Raw genomic sequence first — 18,336 nt, 5'->3', positions numbered from 1 at the left:
GCTTGACATCCAGAAGGCACTCAAATGGTGGCTGTGGTACTGATGATGCAAGTAATATAATAGTTGTAGTAACAGTAAATACTACCAATACTCCTCTATTCTTCTTTGCCAAGGTCATCTTCCTTCTCAAATGGATGCCACCTAACTTTTCTTGAGCCCCTCGACAAGTATAAGCTTCATTTGACAGCTAGAATGTAGATGTATAGGGACAATGGGAGTCCTCAGGATTGTGATGTTAGAGTAGGTGGACTTGTAGGGGGACTTTAGAGGTGTTAGCAAATAGAAGTAAAAAACTGAGAAGTCCTGATGGTCTTAAAGATGAACCCATTTACTGAGGGAGGGATATGAGATTTTTTTTTTTTTTTTGGACTTCCCTCCATGTTTCTCTTTAGTACTCTGTTGTTAAAAGTCTAATAAGAGAAAGAAAACAGCCAGTCACTGCAAGTGAAGCTAAGCACCGGGTTTCCTGTCCTTCCCAGATCACTCCCATTTGGGGTGGTGTTGGTCCCTACACCCAAGGGGGTGTAGACTGCACCCCTCCAGGCACCTGCCCTCTGCCTTGGCCTCGTGCTTTCTCTCAGTCTTGCTCTCTTTCCTCTCCCCTTTAAGTAATACTGACCACAGGATCCAAAGGCTTCTTCGCAAGGGTTTTCCAGTAACATCTCTGTGTCCCAGGTCTCCGTTTTTTGTTTTTTGTTTTTTTTTTTTTGCCCTCTATTCTGAGGTTATAGAAATGAAAAATGGATTTCAATTCTGGACAGAGATTTAGGGGTAGTTTCTGGCATCTAGAAAAACACTTCCTCTGCTCTTCTACCAGATTTCTTCCATTCAGCTCTCATCCTTACCCCTTATCCACAGAGCAGTGCCTCTCTCCTCCTCCTCCATGACCCTGGCCAATTCTGGGCCCCTCTGTACAGGTATAACAACCCAAATGTCTGGGGCAGCCTGAAGGGCTAGATCCCTTGGAGAGCAGAGGTCATGTAATATTGACAGTCGGGGTTCCAAGGAATGTTGAGGAGTGGCCATTAACAATGGGACTTCAAGGTCTCGCTTTTTTTTTTCTTTTAATGCCTTTATTGCATTGGGAGAGATTGTATATGCTTATTGTAAAAACTAAAAATTTCCAGAAAAACAAAAATCCAAAGAAAGTCACCTAGGCCTTTTACTTCTCGAAATCACATAGTATCTCACCTTTAGAGAAAAAACACTGCTGATGTTTTGGTGATTTCTCTTTGGATTATTCTGTGCATGTATATGCATCACGCTGAACATGCTAGACTCTTATCTACCATTTTTTCTCACAAAAGATCAGGCTGTGAAAAACTTTCCACATCAGTAAATGTAAGTCAGCATTATCTCTTTTCATGTCTGCATAGTATTCTGTTGTATGAATGCACCATAATTTATTTCGCCATACCCCGTTATTAGTCCTTCAGCTTTTTTCCAACTTGTAGCTGTTGTATACAATATTGGGTTTCCACATTTTTAAAGTTCTTCATTCACATACCCACACCCACACCCCCCCACCCCCCCCCCACACACATTGAGAGAGGGAGACAGACACCCAAACTACTCACCATGAAGGTACCACTTAGAAGGTTGTACTTCCACCACTGGAAATCATAACCTTTAAGATAATCTGATAGCCGTGCTAACAAAGATTTTGTGTCAGCCAGTGCCAGAGTGCTGGGGCATCATACTGGGCTACCAGATGGTAGTCCCCAAGCACTCTCCCTGTACTTCATCCGCTGCTTCTAACCACCAACCATAGCATGAGAAAAGAGTTTCAGACTTACAATAGGAATACCCTTTTATAAATTGTGAGAGAAGGGCTGTGTATCTTTTCTGACTAATCACTGGTCCAACATTACCTTCAAAAAGATCTGGGATGAACACTGGGTGTTATGCTATATGTTGGCAAATTGAACACCAATAAAAAATGAATTTATATATAAAAAAAAAGATCATCATCATCGGCATTTGGAGCTGGGGGCTGCGAGTCATCACTTTGATCATAGCAAAGCTCAGTAGTGTTCTGAGTTCTTTTTCCCCCAGAACATTCACCTTCCTCCATAGGTTCATCTAAAGCAAATGTTACTGATATATTCTTTTTAGGCCTTATTCTTTTTTTTTAAGATTTATTTATTTATGATCCCGGGACTCCAGGATTGCGCCCTGGGCCAAAGGCAGGCGCTAAACCGCTGAGCCACCCAGGGATCACCTAGGCCTTATTCTTAAACCTTCTTTCTGGACAGCAAGAAGATGGAAGGGAAAAACAAAAAGTCAGTTGGTGCTTTGACAGTTCAGGCAGGGATTGGTCCCTGGGGACAGTAACATTTAAAGAGCCACTTACCTGTAGAATTGGCTTTAGGGGCCTAGCTTCCACTGAGCATTGTCCTAGGTGCTGTCTTTTTTCTTTTTTTTTTTCTTTTCTTTTTCTTTTTTTTTTTTTTTTTTTTTGGTGCTTTTTTCTTTGGACATTCCCATCCTGGTAGCAAAGCTGAGGAAGAGAGGAAAGAAGCAGCAATAGTGAAAATAGGCACACTTGAGATTCTTTAATTGAATGTAGCTATTACCCCATCCCTGCCATATGCTTTTGGACATTGAAAAGGACAACAGAGCAAGAGGACATTTAGGTCTTTTATTCCTCAAAATCTTAACTCCTGTTTTCTTTTTTTCCTATTTCTTCTTCTTTTCCATATTTGTATTCTCGTTCATCTTTCCTTATTATTAGGAGGATCAGAGAACTGAAAGCAGAGAATGTAGGGTAGCTTTAAGACTTTTGGCCGCGGAATGTTTTCAATAAGCTTCTTAAGGGGCTCATGTTCCTTTTCTCCTCTGTGTGGCAAACCAGGCAACAGAAGCCCTGTTTTGGAGAAGCTCTAATACTGATAGGTTGGCTTTGCCTTTATACAATTCACCTCACTAACAGGGCCACTCAAGTTGTGCGGAGGGGAGAGTATAGTTAACAATGTTGGAATGTTCGTGGTCATCGCCTTAGCCTCATTTGGACCAACTGATCTTGAGACACTTGCTCAGCACTGCACAGAATCGATATGCCACCCAGACCTCCCTGCATATGCTGAAGATTGACTCCTGCATCTCTTCTTATCAGCACACCTAACAGAGGCAGCTCAGTGCCTGTCTGATGAGCATCTTTCCCCAGAGCCTCTGGTGCCCTTGGAGGTTGGAATGCTTGAGGTGAGTGGCTGTTGGCAAGTACACAGCTCTTCATATTTATCCCCAATGGCAGCTAATAGCCAGCGCAGCCCTTCAATTATGGGCTGATGGTTCCTTCTTTGGAGATTTTTGATGGCTGAACAGGGTTCCTATGACAAAAAGGGAAGAATAGCTTCTTCTTCTTTTTTTTTTTTTTTAAAGATTTTACCTATTTATTCATGAGAGAGAGAGAGAGAGAAAGAGAGAGAGAGGCAGAGACACAGACACGGGCAGAGGGAGAAGCAGGCTCCATGCAGGGAGCCCAACATGGGACTTGATCCTGGGTCTCCAGGATCACACCCTGGACCGAAGGCAGCGCTAAGGCACTGAGCCACCCGGGCTGCCCAGAAGAATAGCTTCTAACCCAAGGGACTGGGACCCCTGAGTCCCAAAGTCCCAATTATTCTCAGCCAAGAGCAGAGGTACACTTAAACTCTGCTATGCCCAGAGAGGCTCTAAGACTTCCTAGGAGACACTCAGCCCTCATTCCTGAGAAGGTACATGAAAGACAGAAGTTAAGGTCCTTTAATAAAGTGATTGTGGTGTAATGTCCTGGATGTGTGACCTTGGGCAAGTCACCCATAGTCTCTGAGCCGTAGCTTTCTTATCCATAAAATGAAGATATGAGACTTCTAACTGTACAGAGCTATTTTGAAGGCCTAATAAGAAAGAAGATGTGAAAGTGTTATAAAAATGTTTTATTTATTGTCAGTGTTGAGTCAGAAATCATCACTGTAGATGTTGCCGTGGGGGAGAGGCTTTGCCTGAGACTCAGCAGATGGGGCTGATTATGGAATAGGCCAAGGGATGCATCAGCTGAGCTCGAGAGGGTGAGGGTGAGGCAGGGAAGGAAGGGGGGTTGATACTTACCACTTGGCACAGGGACTTGTTCTCATTCACTAGCCTTTTTAGGAGTAGATACTCAATAGTATCACAAGGTAGGAGGGCATCCTTCTTGTTTGTTTGCCAGGCTAGAGCAAGGCATTGGAGAGAGGGAGGGAAGAGAAGAGGAAGAGTGTAACAGAAATAGAGACCAAGGGTAAGCAAAGAAGGGAAAGAGGAGAAGAACCAATTCTAGTACAACTACTACATATCCAGGAACTAGCTTTAAAAATATAAGCAATGGGATGAGGCAGAGATTCTTCTGGCTAACTCTCATTGGAGGAAAGAAGAGCACAGATAAATTGAATTCAAGATAATCCCAAGGCCTTGTTTCTCATTTCCTCTACACTATGCCACCAAACCTGAATTAGAATTGCTAACCGAGGGTTTAGCTAAGCCTGGGTGGCTCAGTTGGTTAAGCATCTGCCTTCAGTCTTGGGTCCTGATCCCAGGACCTGATCCCAGCCCAAGCCCTGTGTGTTGGGCTTCCTGCTCAGTGGCAAGTCTGCTTCTCCTTCTGCTCCCCCTGCTTGTGCTCTCTCTCTCTCTGTTAAATAAATAAATAAACTATCTTTTTTAAAAAAAGAATTGCTAACCAGGATATGAACAGATTTGAAGGTTTTACACACTCTCTGAACCTCTGTTCATGCACAAGTTGGAAGTACTAATGAGGAATGAAAAAAAGCAAAAAGGCAGTGGGGGAAGGGTGAGGGTTGATGGGCCACCAGAACTATCACCAGAACTATTACCCTGGAATGAATGCTAGTTACATAACTCTGGGGTAGTTGGCCAAAGGAGGAGTCCATTAACATCAATTATACAAAATAGGGGTTGTTTTCTGCCACCTTTTCAGGATCAGAGACTGAAGGCAGAAAAGAAGGAAATTCAGGAAGGCAGTTTTCAGGAAGAGTTGAGGGAAGGGGGTTAAAGATCCAGATATTACTCTCCATTTCCCTTTGATGCTTGCCTTCAGAATTACCTTTCTTATGTATGTATGTATGTATGTATGTATGTATGTATTCATGAGAAACACGGAGAGAGAGGCAGTGTCATAGGCAGAGGGAGAAGAAGGCTCCCTGTGGGGACCTTGATACGGGACTTGATCCCAGGACCCCAAAGGCAGACGCTCAACCACTGAGCCACCCAGGTGCTCCCAGAATTACCTTCCTACAGTTAGGTAACATATTCTCCCATGACAGTATGTGGTAGAAAGTGGCTTTTGAAAACTTCCCCCAGAGGACTGTCCCCCTTTCCCTTATTGAGCTGAAGGGAAGAGGAGGTCAAGCAGGGTGTGACAAAGGAACCACCCTTCCTCTGCCTACTTCTCAGGGTACATGGGAAGGGGAAATTGGGCACAAAAGCAGAGTCTGACAATAGGATAGGTTTCCCCACCCCCCTTGTATCAGACAGTAGATGTGTCAAGATGATCTTCACTTCCTGCATGCGTCCTAAGTCACTGGAATCCAGGACAAAAATAAGTCCGTGTGCCTGCGCCTAGTAGTTTGACCAGATTTTTCGGCCCTTCATGTCTCCGTTCAGGTCATAGATGGAAACTTCATACTCGTCCAGCAGGAGTTTAGTCAATTCAAATTTCACACAATTGTCCATCCTACTGGGAAGTACTACACAGAGAAGAAAGGAGAAGCAACCACAAAGCAGAGAAATAGAGTTAGACATCATAATTTGTTAAACAGAGGATCCCGGGGTGGCTCAGCAGTTTAGCGCCTGCCTTCGGCCCCAGGACCTGATCCTGGAGACCTGGGATCGGGTCCCTCATTGGGCTCCCTGCATGGAGACTGCTTCTCTCTCTGCCTGTGTCTCTGCCTCTCTCTCTCTCTCTCTCTCTCTCTCTGTCTTTCATGAATGAATAAATAAATAAAATCTTTAAAAAAGAAAAAGAATTTGCTAAACAATAACTTTAGATTAAACAATAGTTAGATGTAAGAATTTGTTAAACAATTTGTTTAACATTTCAAGGCTTGACCAGAGTTTGCCCTGAGGAAACCAAATGAGGCATCTTGCCATCATGCTCATAGTCACAGATTCATCTTCCTAAACCAGCACTTTGTCATGCTACCTTTTCCTGGCTCAGTAACCTTCAGTGAGTGCCCATTGCTCCCAGGATAGAATACTGATGCCTTTGCCTTCTGACCTGCCAGACCTGACTGGTGTCTACAGTGCTTATGGTACACACCCAGTTTCTTCCTCCCTCTGCTCCTTGGCTCATGGTCCTCCCACTCCACAAGAATGCCATGCTCTGTCTTGCCCTAGGCCTTCACAAGATGCTATTCCCACTGCTTAGGACACTCTTCTACCACTCTTTGGTGGAAACTTTTGGCTTTTAAAAAATAGATCAATTTAGATCTTGTTTCCACTAGAAAGCTTACCACTCACAGCACATATAAGTGCTATGAAATCTATGATTTTGTTATCTGAGCTAGAAACTACAACAGGACAGGAACCCTTTCAGTTTTATTCACCATGATATTCATGATGCTGAGCACAGAAAGTGGTACATAGCTGGCACAACAGATGAATATTTGTTGAATGAATTCTGATGAATGAATGAATGAATGAACAAGAGGCCCTTCTCTCCCACCCATTCTTCAAGGCCCAGCTCAAATAGCACTTTCTTTAGGAAGCCTCTCTGACCTGTCCGGTTCTAATTTCTCTCTTTTTGAGCACGTGGTTATTGAACTGGTTCTTAACCTCATTTTGTGCGTGTCCTGTCTTCCCAACTAAAATATAAGTTGTCAGGGAGGGGCTCTGCATTACCTTACATATAGTAGGTGTTCGACAAATGTTTGTGGTACATATTATTGTAGACGAAAATATGAAGTCCTCTTCCTCATATCTCCTCCAAGAAACCATTAGAAACTCAGATACATTTACTGTTTCAAGGCTATGGCCAGAGCATAGAATCCCATAGGGCATTCCATACCTCTTTCAGCTCCCATAGAAATGCAGTTCAAAATGACAGTCTTTTTTTAAAATTTTTATTTATTTATGATAGTCACAGAGAAAGAGAGAGAGAGAGAGAGAGAGGCAGAGACATAGGCAGAGGGAGAAGCAGGCTCCATGCTCCGGGAGCCCGACGTGGGATTCGATCCCTGGTCTCCAGGATCGCACCCTGGGCCAAAGGCAGGTGCTAAACCGCTGCGCCACCCAGGGATCCCCAAAATGACAGTCTTATACACATTTTAGTCTTTTGAACTAACAGTCCTGGCCTGGGTCTCTCCCCATATGAGGAGTAAAATGATTTTATAGATTCTCTACACTCATACCTGGGAGTTTTAACACCAGAATCAGTAGCTTCTTATTTATATATAGTCTTAGATCTACCTATGACATTTTCCATGGGATTGCCAGAATGAGTCATTTAGCTGAGAAGTTGGTAAGAAACTTGAAAGTTTTACATGTATGTATGTGTGTGTATATATGCATATGTGTGTATCTTATTACACTCTAATGTGATCTTATAACGTATTTTCATGTTACTCAGTGATCTTAATTATAGTTTTCAGATTGCATAGTTTTCAGTCACAACTTTGGTGTGATATTTGCTATGTCTATTAGACGACTTAAAAATAGTGAGCGAATAGGTTGAAACTCTAAAGGTAATTTTTAAATCTTGTTTCCTGCATCCAGGCAAGCTTTATATCATCTTTTCCCTGTCAGAGCAAAACATTTTCCCTAGTTTTTTTTTCTTTCTACTTGAAACCTTAGCAGTTCTTTCAATAGTGCAATCTAATGTTGGTGAACCATAGAAGCCATGAGAAGTTGTTTCCTGATTATTTACATTTCTTTTATTTCTGCTATTAATTTATAAACTCCCTGAGGACAGGTACTGAGTCCAATTTATCTCTCTATCCCTAGCAGAGTGTTTCATAAAGCACAGTCTGGGGACTCTCTGCTTCAGAGGTACAAGGAGGTGATTGTTAAGTTCTACTTTATACCAAATGAATAAGAACCCAAGCATTCATATGTTTAACAAACCCCTATAATTAAGAAAATCCCCAGTTAATTTTCCTGCACCTTAAAGCTTGAGACCCATTGCCTTAGAGAGCAGTGAAACTCAAGCCTATTGTGTCTCAGCATCATCTGGTGCACTTGTTAAGATTTTGAATCTGTGGGGCACCCAGACCATAGTATCTGAACCTTCAGGCACCTGAGTCAGTAGGCGTGAAATCTCCTCAGCTGATTCTGAGTTTTGGCTCTCAGTACTCATGATGCTCCTGGATCATTGTGGAGCATTTAAAACCTATGACGCTAGGCCTCATTCTTTGAAGGTTTGATGCCATACATCTGGGGTGGGACTTAGGCATTTTTTTTTAAAGCTCTCCAGGTAACTGAAATGTATAACCAGATTTGAGAAGCACTGCTCTAAATGCCCTGCTTGTGTTCATGCTTGGGTTTCTTGCCCCCATGTGACCATGCCAGACAAAACAGTTAGAGTGAATGGTGTCATTGATAATAATGGTTTATTTTAAATGTCCCAAAATATTTTATAGTTGGCATCTTCAAATGTTCACACAATTTATAACTTGTAGATTGGAATTTCCTTCCTAGGCTATTATCTGTTCTTGGTAATCATAAACATTTGCAAGAGCAGGGGAGGCAAGCTATTGCATTTTGGGTACAGAGCAACCTAGTAGATTGATTCTGGTTGTCCTGCATGGATAAAGATGGCCTGAGACATTCTTTAGAAAGTGACATCAAGGGTGCCTGGGTAGCTAAGTCAGTTAAGTAATTGCCTTCGGGTCAGGTCATGATCCCAGGGTCTTGGGATCAAGTCCCACATCAGACTGCCTGCTCAGCAGGGAGTTGGCTTCTCCCTCTGCCCTTCCCCCTGCTCATGATCTCTCTCTCTCTCTAAGTAAATAAATTAATTTTTTAAAAAAAGAATGTGATATCAGTGGCACTTTGCTTCTTGACCATTAAAAACTGGAATATTACTCAGCCATTAGAAACGACAAATACCCACCATTTGCTTCAACATGGATGGAACTGGAGGGTATTATGCTGAGTGAAATGAGTCAATCAGAGAAGGACAAACATTATATGTTCTCATTCATTTGAGGAATATAAATAATAGTGAAAGGGAATGTAAGGGAAGGGAGAAGAAATGTGTGGGAAATATCAGAAAGGGAGACAGAACATAAAGACTCCTAACTCTGGGAAACGAACTAGGGGTGGTGGAAGGGGAGGAGGGCGGGGGGTGGGAGTGAATGTGTGACGGGCCCTGAGGGGGGCACTTGACGGGATGAGCACTGGGTGTTGTTATTCTGTATGTTGGCAAATTGAACACCAATAAAAAATAAATTTATTATTAAAAAATAAAATAAAAGTGAAAAGCTAAAAAAAACCAAAAACTATTCTTTGAATAAAGTCACAATTATAAACCTATTGGTTTATGAATCAGCTCCAAGTTAGTCACCAAGCACAAGGCAAGTTATACAGTAACACATTAAATAGAGTACAGGTTCTTTCCTCTAGGAATTAGAATGAAAAGCAGGCATTGTTCTCACAGACAGAATAGCACATGGCTAATTGCAAATGAATGCTTCCCAAAACTGGCTGGCCATCAGAAACACCTGGGGAGTTTTTAAAAGCTAGATTCCCAGGCCCCACCAGAGTGGATGAGAATCTAGGGGAGGGGCTGAGTTGGGGCTCTAATAATTATCCTAGTAATCTTGTGATTTATCTCGGCTCCTTGATTTTTCCTGCTCCTCCTTACCTTTTTACTGTTTCTGCCTATCAGATTACTGAGAGAGGCAGGGAGTCAAGTTTGCTGCCTATAAAGGGAAAGGACAGGGGATGGAGCACTTGTAAAACGGCAGTATGTTGTCAGAGGAGAATGGGGAAGAACATTCATCCCACAAATATTTATTGAGTACCTGCCAGAGGGTACTAGAAGTACAGAGACTAAAGATATAGAGCTGAAAAGATCTATTACTTCTCAAGGGGCTCACAGCCTAGGGGATGGACTTGCTATTGTACAGTGATGTTGTGATAAGTGCAAGGTAGAGGGAGGCAGAGAATTGAGTGGGAGCTGACAAAGGAGGTGCTGGGCATTAGGGGTGGCCCGGGTAGAGCTGGGGTCAAGCTTAGGCTTGTGTCTCAGGGCGTTTGATTAAGCAATTAGGTAATGAAGTGGATGAAATGCTAGGCAGTGAGACAGCATGTACAGAGTGTAGGCATGTGAACCAGAATGGTATGATCACAGAGAAATGGCAAATAATTAGTTTTGGCTTTAATCAGGGGGCATATGCAGAGAGCATGGGCAAAGGAAGCTGGAGGCGAAGTCAAGGACCAAATTGTGGAGGACCTTGTATGCTGCTAAGGAATTTAAATTTTGTTTTGATGATAATGAGGAGACTTTGGTGTTGAGCAGGGAAGCTCCATGATCAGAGTTTTGGATTAGATCCTTCAGACAACTGTGTGGATTGAATACAGGATGGGTGTGTGGGGAGGTGGTGGACAACTAGAGATCCCAAGATCAGCCAGCAGGCAGTCACTGTAGTTCAAGGAAATTGATACAGGTTTCAGGTAAACAACTAGCCTAGGAGTCAGGTTAGCCCTTTCCTGTACTTTTCTTTTTTTTTTTTTAAATAAAAACAATCCCCCAGCATTTATTGTCCTCTGGTAATAACATAAAGGTAATCAAAACAATACAAACAAGGGTTTCAGAACTATATTCCCAAACAAAGGACATCTAAAAAAACAAACTACATGGCCTTCTCAAGAACTTCTCACTTCTAGTTGGAGACACTTTGGAGCAGGGTAATATTATCTCCTTTTAGCATGATTCGACCCAGTTGTTTTTTTGACTTTGTTTTAGAATGAATCTCTTCGGTATCATCTAATACAAGGTTCATGTACTCATCAAAACCAATGACACAGCCCTCTATCCGCATGTTTACTTGCTCATAAAGCCACACCTGAATCCGAGATCTGTTTTGCAAGTATCTGAAGATGAGGTTGATGGGCGAACCATCACCTTCTGCACTTTTTGGCCCTGACCACAGTACGCCATGGTGGAAGCTGACATGGACCACACTTCCTGTACTTTTCTGAGGCCCCAGGTTATGTAAAGCTCAGCCACATCATCATACCCCTTCTTTTATTTTATAAATGTCAATGGCATCATATGCTGGGCTCCCCGATTGGCTGGCCAGCAGTCAAATGGGTTTTCACAACTAGAATAGTAGCTCCCTGAGATTCTGTGTGACTATTGCTTGAAATGTCAAGGTATTAAACTGGAGATCTGGTATTAGGCTTGCCTGTCTCTGAACTGACAACATTTCTCAAGCTCCAACCCTCTATATTAACTGTCACAAAGAGTTTCATGTTATTAAAATTCTTCATTATCCCATACTTGTCTCTCTTATCTAGACCAAATTCCACTTTGAGTTCTGAAACCAGACACTGTTCAAACATGCTATCCTTTATAATTGACTGCAGTACTTTACATAGTTTGAGCTTATTCATACTGACATATGAGAGGAACTTCAATTGGGATAACTTGTAAAGGGAGAGGTGACAACCATTACATAAACAGGCTGCTAATGCCCAAGGAGAGGTGTGTGTGTGTGTGTGTGTGTGTGTGTGTGTGTGTGTGCTAGGAAGTATTTATCCTCAAAAGAGGGAACCTGTGGGCCATGAAGTAGGCTAGGAAGGAATGATTATTTCATTGGTCCCTGGGGCCCATAGGAGACCTAGCCCTAATGTTCTTAATAATCCCTTACATCTTTGGAAAGCCTCCACAAGAACTGTTTTGCCTGAGTTGTCCAATCCAATGATGATGATGGTTACATTCCTGGAAATAGAAAAGAAAAATGAGCTGAAGCCTTAAAAAGCACTGCTAGTTCTGAGGATAAAGAATTCTACTCTTTGTTCATGTTGAGGCTCTGCATGCAGTAGTCCCAATGCATATACCATAAAAAGCATAGCCAAGGTGGTAGAAAGCGGTATGGGAACCCCCTCCTAAAGCCTGCAAGAATGCATTTTTCCCCCTCATTTACTTGCCTTGGAGAATTGGCCCTCCTCTCCCAACCTCGCCTCCAATCTTGGCAGATACTGCTTAATCGCTTTCCCTCACAATGTAGATCATGAAGATTCCTCCTTTTAAGGACTTTGGGTGGATACATCAGAGGAAATGGTGGAATAGGTCTAGGGAAATAACTGCAATATTACCTTCGTGTCTCTTCAGTTGTCTTTAGCCGAGACCAGCTGGAAGTCAGCAGCTGGAACATTTTTCAGCTTGGTTCTTTAATATTAGGGGAAACAGATACATGAAAACTCAGCCCCATTGTTAACACTGAACCTAAGTCACCTTAGGACTACACAGGTGGTGATAAACAAGGTCTGAAGTCAGAAGTCCATAACTTCATTGTATCCAATCTTGTCTATAAATGTTACAGATGGAAAGACTGGTTATTCTTAACTCCACTGGAAGGTACCTGCAAAGATTTCTTATTAAAGCAACCCACCATGGACATAACATCAGGTGTGGCCTGTCCCTTCAGCCATAGTTCATCCCATCATAGGAATATCTTCATTCAGTCCTGGGTGGGAGTGGGGTGTGCAGCAATGCCTTGGAGAAGAACCAGATTAGATCTCAAGAAGAACCTATTGGGGGACCTATTGTAAGTAACAGCTGTCCATTAGGCTTGGTTCTCATTGCTTCTGCTTCAAAAATGTGAGAATTGGTGACCCAATGGCTTAGATTTTCATACAATTTCTAGAGCTGTAAGGGACCTTAGAGATCACCTAGTCTAATAGAGTTCAAACATCAATCCAGGTGCCCCACTCTCAAAGACTGTAGGGAGCTGCATAAGCTCCCTGGGTGATTTCAAAGTGTGGCTGTGTTTGGAAGTGATCACCTAAGTAAAAAGGGCAATTTAGACAATCACTTCAAGGTTTATCCATGTTGGAGCATATATTTGTATTTTGTTCCTTTTTCTGGTTGGATAATATTCCATTGTGTGGATATACCAACATTTGTTTATCCATTCATCAGTTGATGGACACTTCGATTGTTTCTACTTTTTGGTTCATATGAATAATGCTGTTATAAACATTTGCATCCAATTTTCTAGACATGTGTTTTCAGTTTTCTTGGATATATACCTAGGAGTATAATTGCTGGGTCGCATGATAACTATGTTTAACCTTTTGAGGAAGTGCCAGATTGTTTTCCATAGTGGCTACAACATTTTACACTCCTACCAGCAGTACAGGAGGGTTCTTCCAATTTCTCCTCATCCTCACCAACACTTGTTGTCTTTTTGTTTATAGCTGTCCTAGTTGTTGGGAAGTGGTATCTAATTGTGGTTTTAATTTACATTTTCCTAATGACTAATTCTATTGGAGCCTGGAGCTGGGGGAAGTTCTGATTGGGTTAGCAAAGTACTGCAGCTGATACTTCAGATGGACTTTGCCTAACTACCTAATGAACACAGTGCATGTCCAGCTTATCAAATAGAGACAGTTCATAGCATTACTTAGAGTTCAGTTTATTCCCTAGGAAAATCATTTGGCTCTCCATGAGGACCTTCTGGAGAATGGCTATGACTTTTGCTCAATGAAAGGGAAAACTTACATATGGACAGTGATCAAATCCAGCCTTATTCCTGCTTTGCTCCTGAAGCTGATAAGACCTGGAGCCTGAAACACCAGAGCCCAATTGTCTGGGTTTTATGATAGCCATCTCCCTTTGAGATGAGGCCAGTAACAGCTTCATGTCCATTTCCTGATAATTGGCAGAGCTTCCTAGCTTGATATCAGGCTCTCTGTATTTGTTAGTGCCACCAAGAAGAGTCAAACTGGCATCACACAAGTTTTTCCTCAAGAACTCACTCTAAAGATGGATAAATAGGTTAACTGAGGAGGAAAACAATTGGATTAGGGGTTACTGGTCCCTTCTTTATATCCAGTGTCTCTCATAGGTATCCTGGGATGAAATCACCTAAATTAGACCTTCAGATCTCTTTTCTATAAAATGGAGATAATGATATATTTTGCTTACCTTGAGGTGGTTAATTATTTATCTAATTGGAAGTTGGTTCTTTTTGGATGAAAGACATAAGATGTGTAGAGTAATAGGAAGGTGTATTGAGCTTTCTAGCCTTCTTGCCAGATTAGTACAGATCAGTTGCCTACTTGTGAAGGGTATGGTAGTGGCCTAACAATGGCTTCAAGGTTCTGCCATATTTATGGCAACTACTGCCTGGTTCATAGCAACCAAACCCACATCTTCCTACCTTGTATGATTACAACTAATTATTAAATTTTAGTCATCATAGTTTTTTTGGTTTACAAAGTATTTATATATGTTATACAAAGTATTAATTGTTTTATACAAAGTATGTATTTATTTATATAGAACTTAGTATGTACCAGCACTCATTTAAGCACATTATACATATTAACTAATTTAATCCCTGTTACAACATTGACAGAAAGCAAGGGCTGTCATTCCTACTTTTTGGAGAGGAGGTTCACAAAGAGGTTAAGTAATTTTCCCAGGGTTACCCAGCTAGGAAATGATGAAGCCAGAATTCAAACCCAAGTGTTCTAGCTTCAGAGCCTGTACAGAAGGTTAAGATTCTCACAGGTGGTTTGAATGGGGATCTCAGGTACCAAAGAAACTGCCTCTGCTCTGGGTCTCTCTCTCTTCTGGCCAAACTGTATTTTACTTAATCTTTTTTTAGTAAACTTTTTAAAAATAAACTTCATTTTTTAAGGATGGTTTTAGTTAAGCAGAAAAATCACAAAGATACTACAGAGATTTCCCAAATACCCTACACCCAGTTTCCCCTAGTCTGAGCATCTTGTGCTAGTATGGTGTACTTTTTTTTTACAATTAGTGAACCAATATTCTTTAATGTCCTTTTTCTATTTCAAGATCCCATCTAGAATACCACAGTACATTTAGTTGTTAAGTCTTAGGCTCCTCTTGGCTGTGATAGTTGTTCAGATTTTGTTTTTGATGACCAAAACAGGAGTATTGGTCAGGTTTTTTGTTGAATGCTCTTCACTTGGTGTTCGTCTGATATTTTTCTCATGAGTAAACTAGAGTTATGAATTCTTGGGAGGAAAACCACACAGGCAAAGGCCTTTCTCATCACATCATATCATGAGCCCATGCTATCAACATGATAATTGTTGATGATGTTGACTTTGATCACCTAGCTGAGGTGGTGTTTGTCCAGTCTCTACACTGTGAAGTAACTCTATTCTCCCCTTTCCATACTTGATTCTTTGGAAGAAAGTCACTATGTGCAGCTCACACTTAGGGAATGGGGAGCTATACTCTACTTCCTTGAAAGTGGAGTATCTGCATAAATTATTTGGGATTCTTCTGTATGGGGAGTTTGTCTATTTTCACCTATTTGTTTATTAAGTCATTTATTAATGAAGTATGGACTCATGGGTATTTATTTTATACTTTGAATTATAATCCAATACTACTTTTTTTTTGCTCAAATTGTTCCAACTTTGGCACTGGGAATTCTTTCAATACACTCCCATATCCTTCTGACATACCTCCATCATTGTGTTTTTGTTTGTTTATTTGTTTCTTTCTTTTTGAGCACTTTTTTACTTTCTGGCACTATAAGATGCTTTCAGGCTCCTCTGTATTCCTTGCCCTACACATAGAATCAGCCATTTCTTCAAGGAGTCCTGGAACCTTTCATTAGGGAATGGTCTTAGAAATCCAGATCTGGATAGTAGATGTGCTCATTGCTAGTGAAGTGTCATTGCTTCTAGGCCCTCTCAGATGACAGAGCAAGGAAATATATACTAACTTGTGTATATACCTATAAATATTTATGTGATAGTGTTTATGTAAATTGAACTAAATGTGAGATCATACTGATGTTTTCAACTCTAACCCATCACCATGTAGATCACTCCAGCCTTCTCCCTCCCCAGCTTCTATCATACATGATCTATTTACTTGATTGTTCAATTCCAGTATACATATATAGCAGTATTAGAATCATTAACTCATATCCATGGGGAACAACTTGATCAGCTAGACTATAGTGCTATGTGCACTTCCTTTTGCTTTTGCTGTTACAGATTCCACTTATTCCACCAACTAACAAAGTTACTTGGGTCAGTACTTATCCTACTTCCTTTAGTGAAGTTGTTTCATACATTTGAAATACATATACTGTGATAAGTTATTTTATTTATCAACTTGACTGGGCCATGGAGTGCCCAGACATTTGGCCAAACATTATTCTGGGTGTATCTGAGACAGTGTTTTTGGATGAGATTAACATTTAAATGAGTAAAGCAAATTGTGTTCCTTAATATGTAGACCTCACCCAATCAGTTGAAGGCCTAAATAGAACAAAAAGTAACCACCATCATGACTTTTTTAGGAGTCACTTCCTTGTGTTTCTTTATGGTTTCTGTCACCTAAGTGTGTATCCCTAGACACAATAGTTTATTTTTTTGAGATTTTTTTTTAGTGGTTTCCAGGAACACCCTAAATTTATGACAGTCAAGTATAATAAAGATTTATTTATTTATTTTTAGAGAAAGATATAGAGAGGGCGTGAGTGGGGGCGGGGGCAGAGGAAGAAGGAGAGAATCCACAAGCACTCCTTGCGGAGCCTGGAACCCAATTTAGGCCCTTCCCAGGACCCTGAGATTATGACCTGAGCTGAAACCAAGACACTTAATTGACTGAGCCATCCAGGCACCCCTGACAATCTAGTTTAAATTGATGACCAGGATGCCTGGGTGGCTTAGTGGTTGAGCGTCTGCCTTCGGCTCAGGGCATGATCCCAGGTCCAGAGATTGAGTCTCGCATCGGGCTCCCTGTGAGGAACCTGCTTCTCCCTCTATGTCTCTGCCTCTCTCTCTGTGTCTCTCTTGAATAAATAAATAAAGTTTTAAAAACTTGTGAAATTGATAACCAACTTAGCTTCAATAGCATCCAATTATTCTGCTCCTTTGCAACTTCACCCAGCTTTGTTGTTACAACTTAAATTTTATATATTATGTGCCCAATAATACAAATTTAAAATTATTATTATTTTTAAGATTTTATTTATTTTATTGTGCTCCCAGCATAAGCAGGGGGAGCAGCAGGCAGAAGGAGAGGGAGAAGCAGACTCCCCATTGAGCAAGGAGACTGATGCGGGACTTGATATCATGACCTGAGCCGAAGACAGACACTTAACTGATGGAGCCACTCAGGTGCCCCTAAATTTAAAATTATTTTTATGCATTTATCTTTTTTTAAAGGATTGTGTTTATTTATTCATGAGAGACATAGAGAGAGAGAGGCAGAGACATAGGCAGAGGGAGAAGTAGGCTCCCTGTGGGGAGCCCAATATGGGACTCGATCTTAGGCCCCTGGGACCATGACCTGACCCAAAGGCAGATGCTCAGCCACTGAGCCACCTAGGTGCCCTATCTGGGAATGTCTTAATTATTCCAATTTTGAAGGACAGCTATGTCAGTTACATAGTTTGGTTAACAGTTTTTTTCTTTCAGCACTTTATTAATTATTATTATTATTTTTTAGAGAGCAAGCAAGCATGGAGGTAGGAGGTGAAGGGGGCAGAGGGAGAGTGAGAGAAAGAATCCCAACCAGGCTCCATTCCATGGAGTCCAACACAGGGCTTGATCTCACCACCTTGAGATCATGACCAGATACTTAATTGACTAAGTCATCCAGGTGCCCCTCTTTCAGCACTTTAAATATATCATTTCACTGACTTTTGCTCTGCAATATCTCCAGTGAGAAATTAGCTAATAATCTTATTGAGGATCCTTTGTATGTGTGTGTCACTGCTTTCTTGCTGCTTTTAAGATTCTCTCTTTGCCTTTGGATTTCAACAGTTTGGCACATTATGGAACTCATTATGTCTCAGTGTGGATCTTTTTTTTTTTTAAGAAATCTTTATTTTTTTAAAGATTTTATTTATTTATTCATGAGAGAGAGAGAGAGAGAGGCAGAGACACAGGCAGAGGGAGAAGCAGGCTTCATTTAGGGAGCCTGATGTGGGACTCGATCCCAGGTCTCCAGGATCATGCCCTAGGCTGAAGGCAGCACTAAACTGCTGAGCCACCCAGGCTGCCCTCTCGTGTGGATCTTTTTGAGTATTATATTTGGAGCTCATTGGGATTCTTGAATGTGTAGATTTGTGTCTTTTCATCAAATTTGGGAAATTTAAGCCACTATTCCCTCAAATTCTTTCTCTTCTC

At 41.3% G+C, this 18,336-nt stretch overlaps 1 protein-coding gene and 1 pseudogene across 1 annotated transcript; both read right to left on the bottom strand.

Annotated features, from left to right (window-relative positions):
- Positions 1–1,945: 1,945 nt before the first annotated feature.
- On the bottom strand, positions 1,946–12,356 carry ARL13A (ARF like GTPase 13A). Its single transcript, XM_072743507.1, is given in 9 exon segments — positions 1,946–2,117; positions 2,228–2,247; positions 2,354–2,415; positions 2,466–2,500; positions 3,142–3,329; positions 4,090–4,190; positions 5,424–5,723; positions 11,850–11,920; positions 12,298–12,356. Coding segments are annotated over 9 exon segments (1,008 nt in total).
- Positions 10,823–11,137, bottom strand: LOC112925757 (small nuclear ribonucleoprotein E-like; annotated as a pseudogene).
- Positions 12,357–18,336: the final 5,980 nt, after the last annotated feature.

The sequence above is a fragment of the Vulpes vulpes genome, chromosome X (genome assembly GCF_048418805.1).
Source record: "Vulpes vulpes isolate BD-2025 chromosome X, VulVul3, whole genome shotgun sequence".
Lineage (NCBI taxonomy): Eukaryota > Metazoa > Chordata > Mammalia > Carnivora > Canidae > Vulpes > Vulpes vulpes.
The sequence above is the reverse complement of the archived record's forward strand: the minus strand, read 5'-3'. Positions and strand labels throughout refer to the sequence as shown.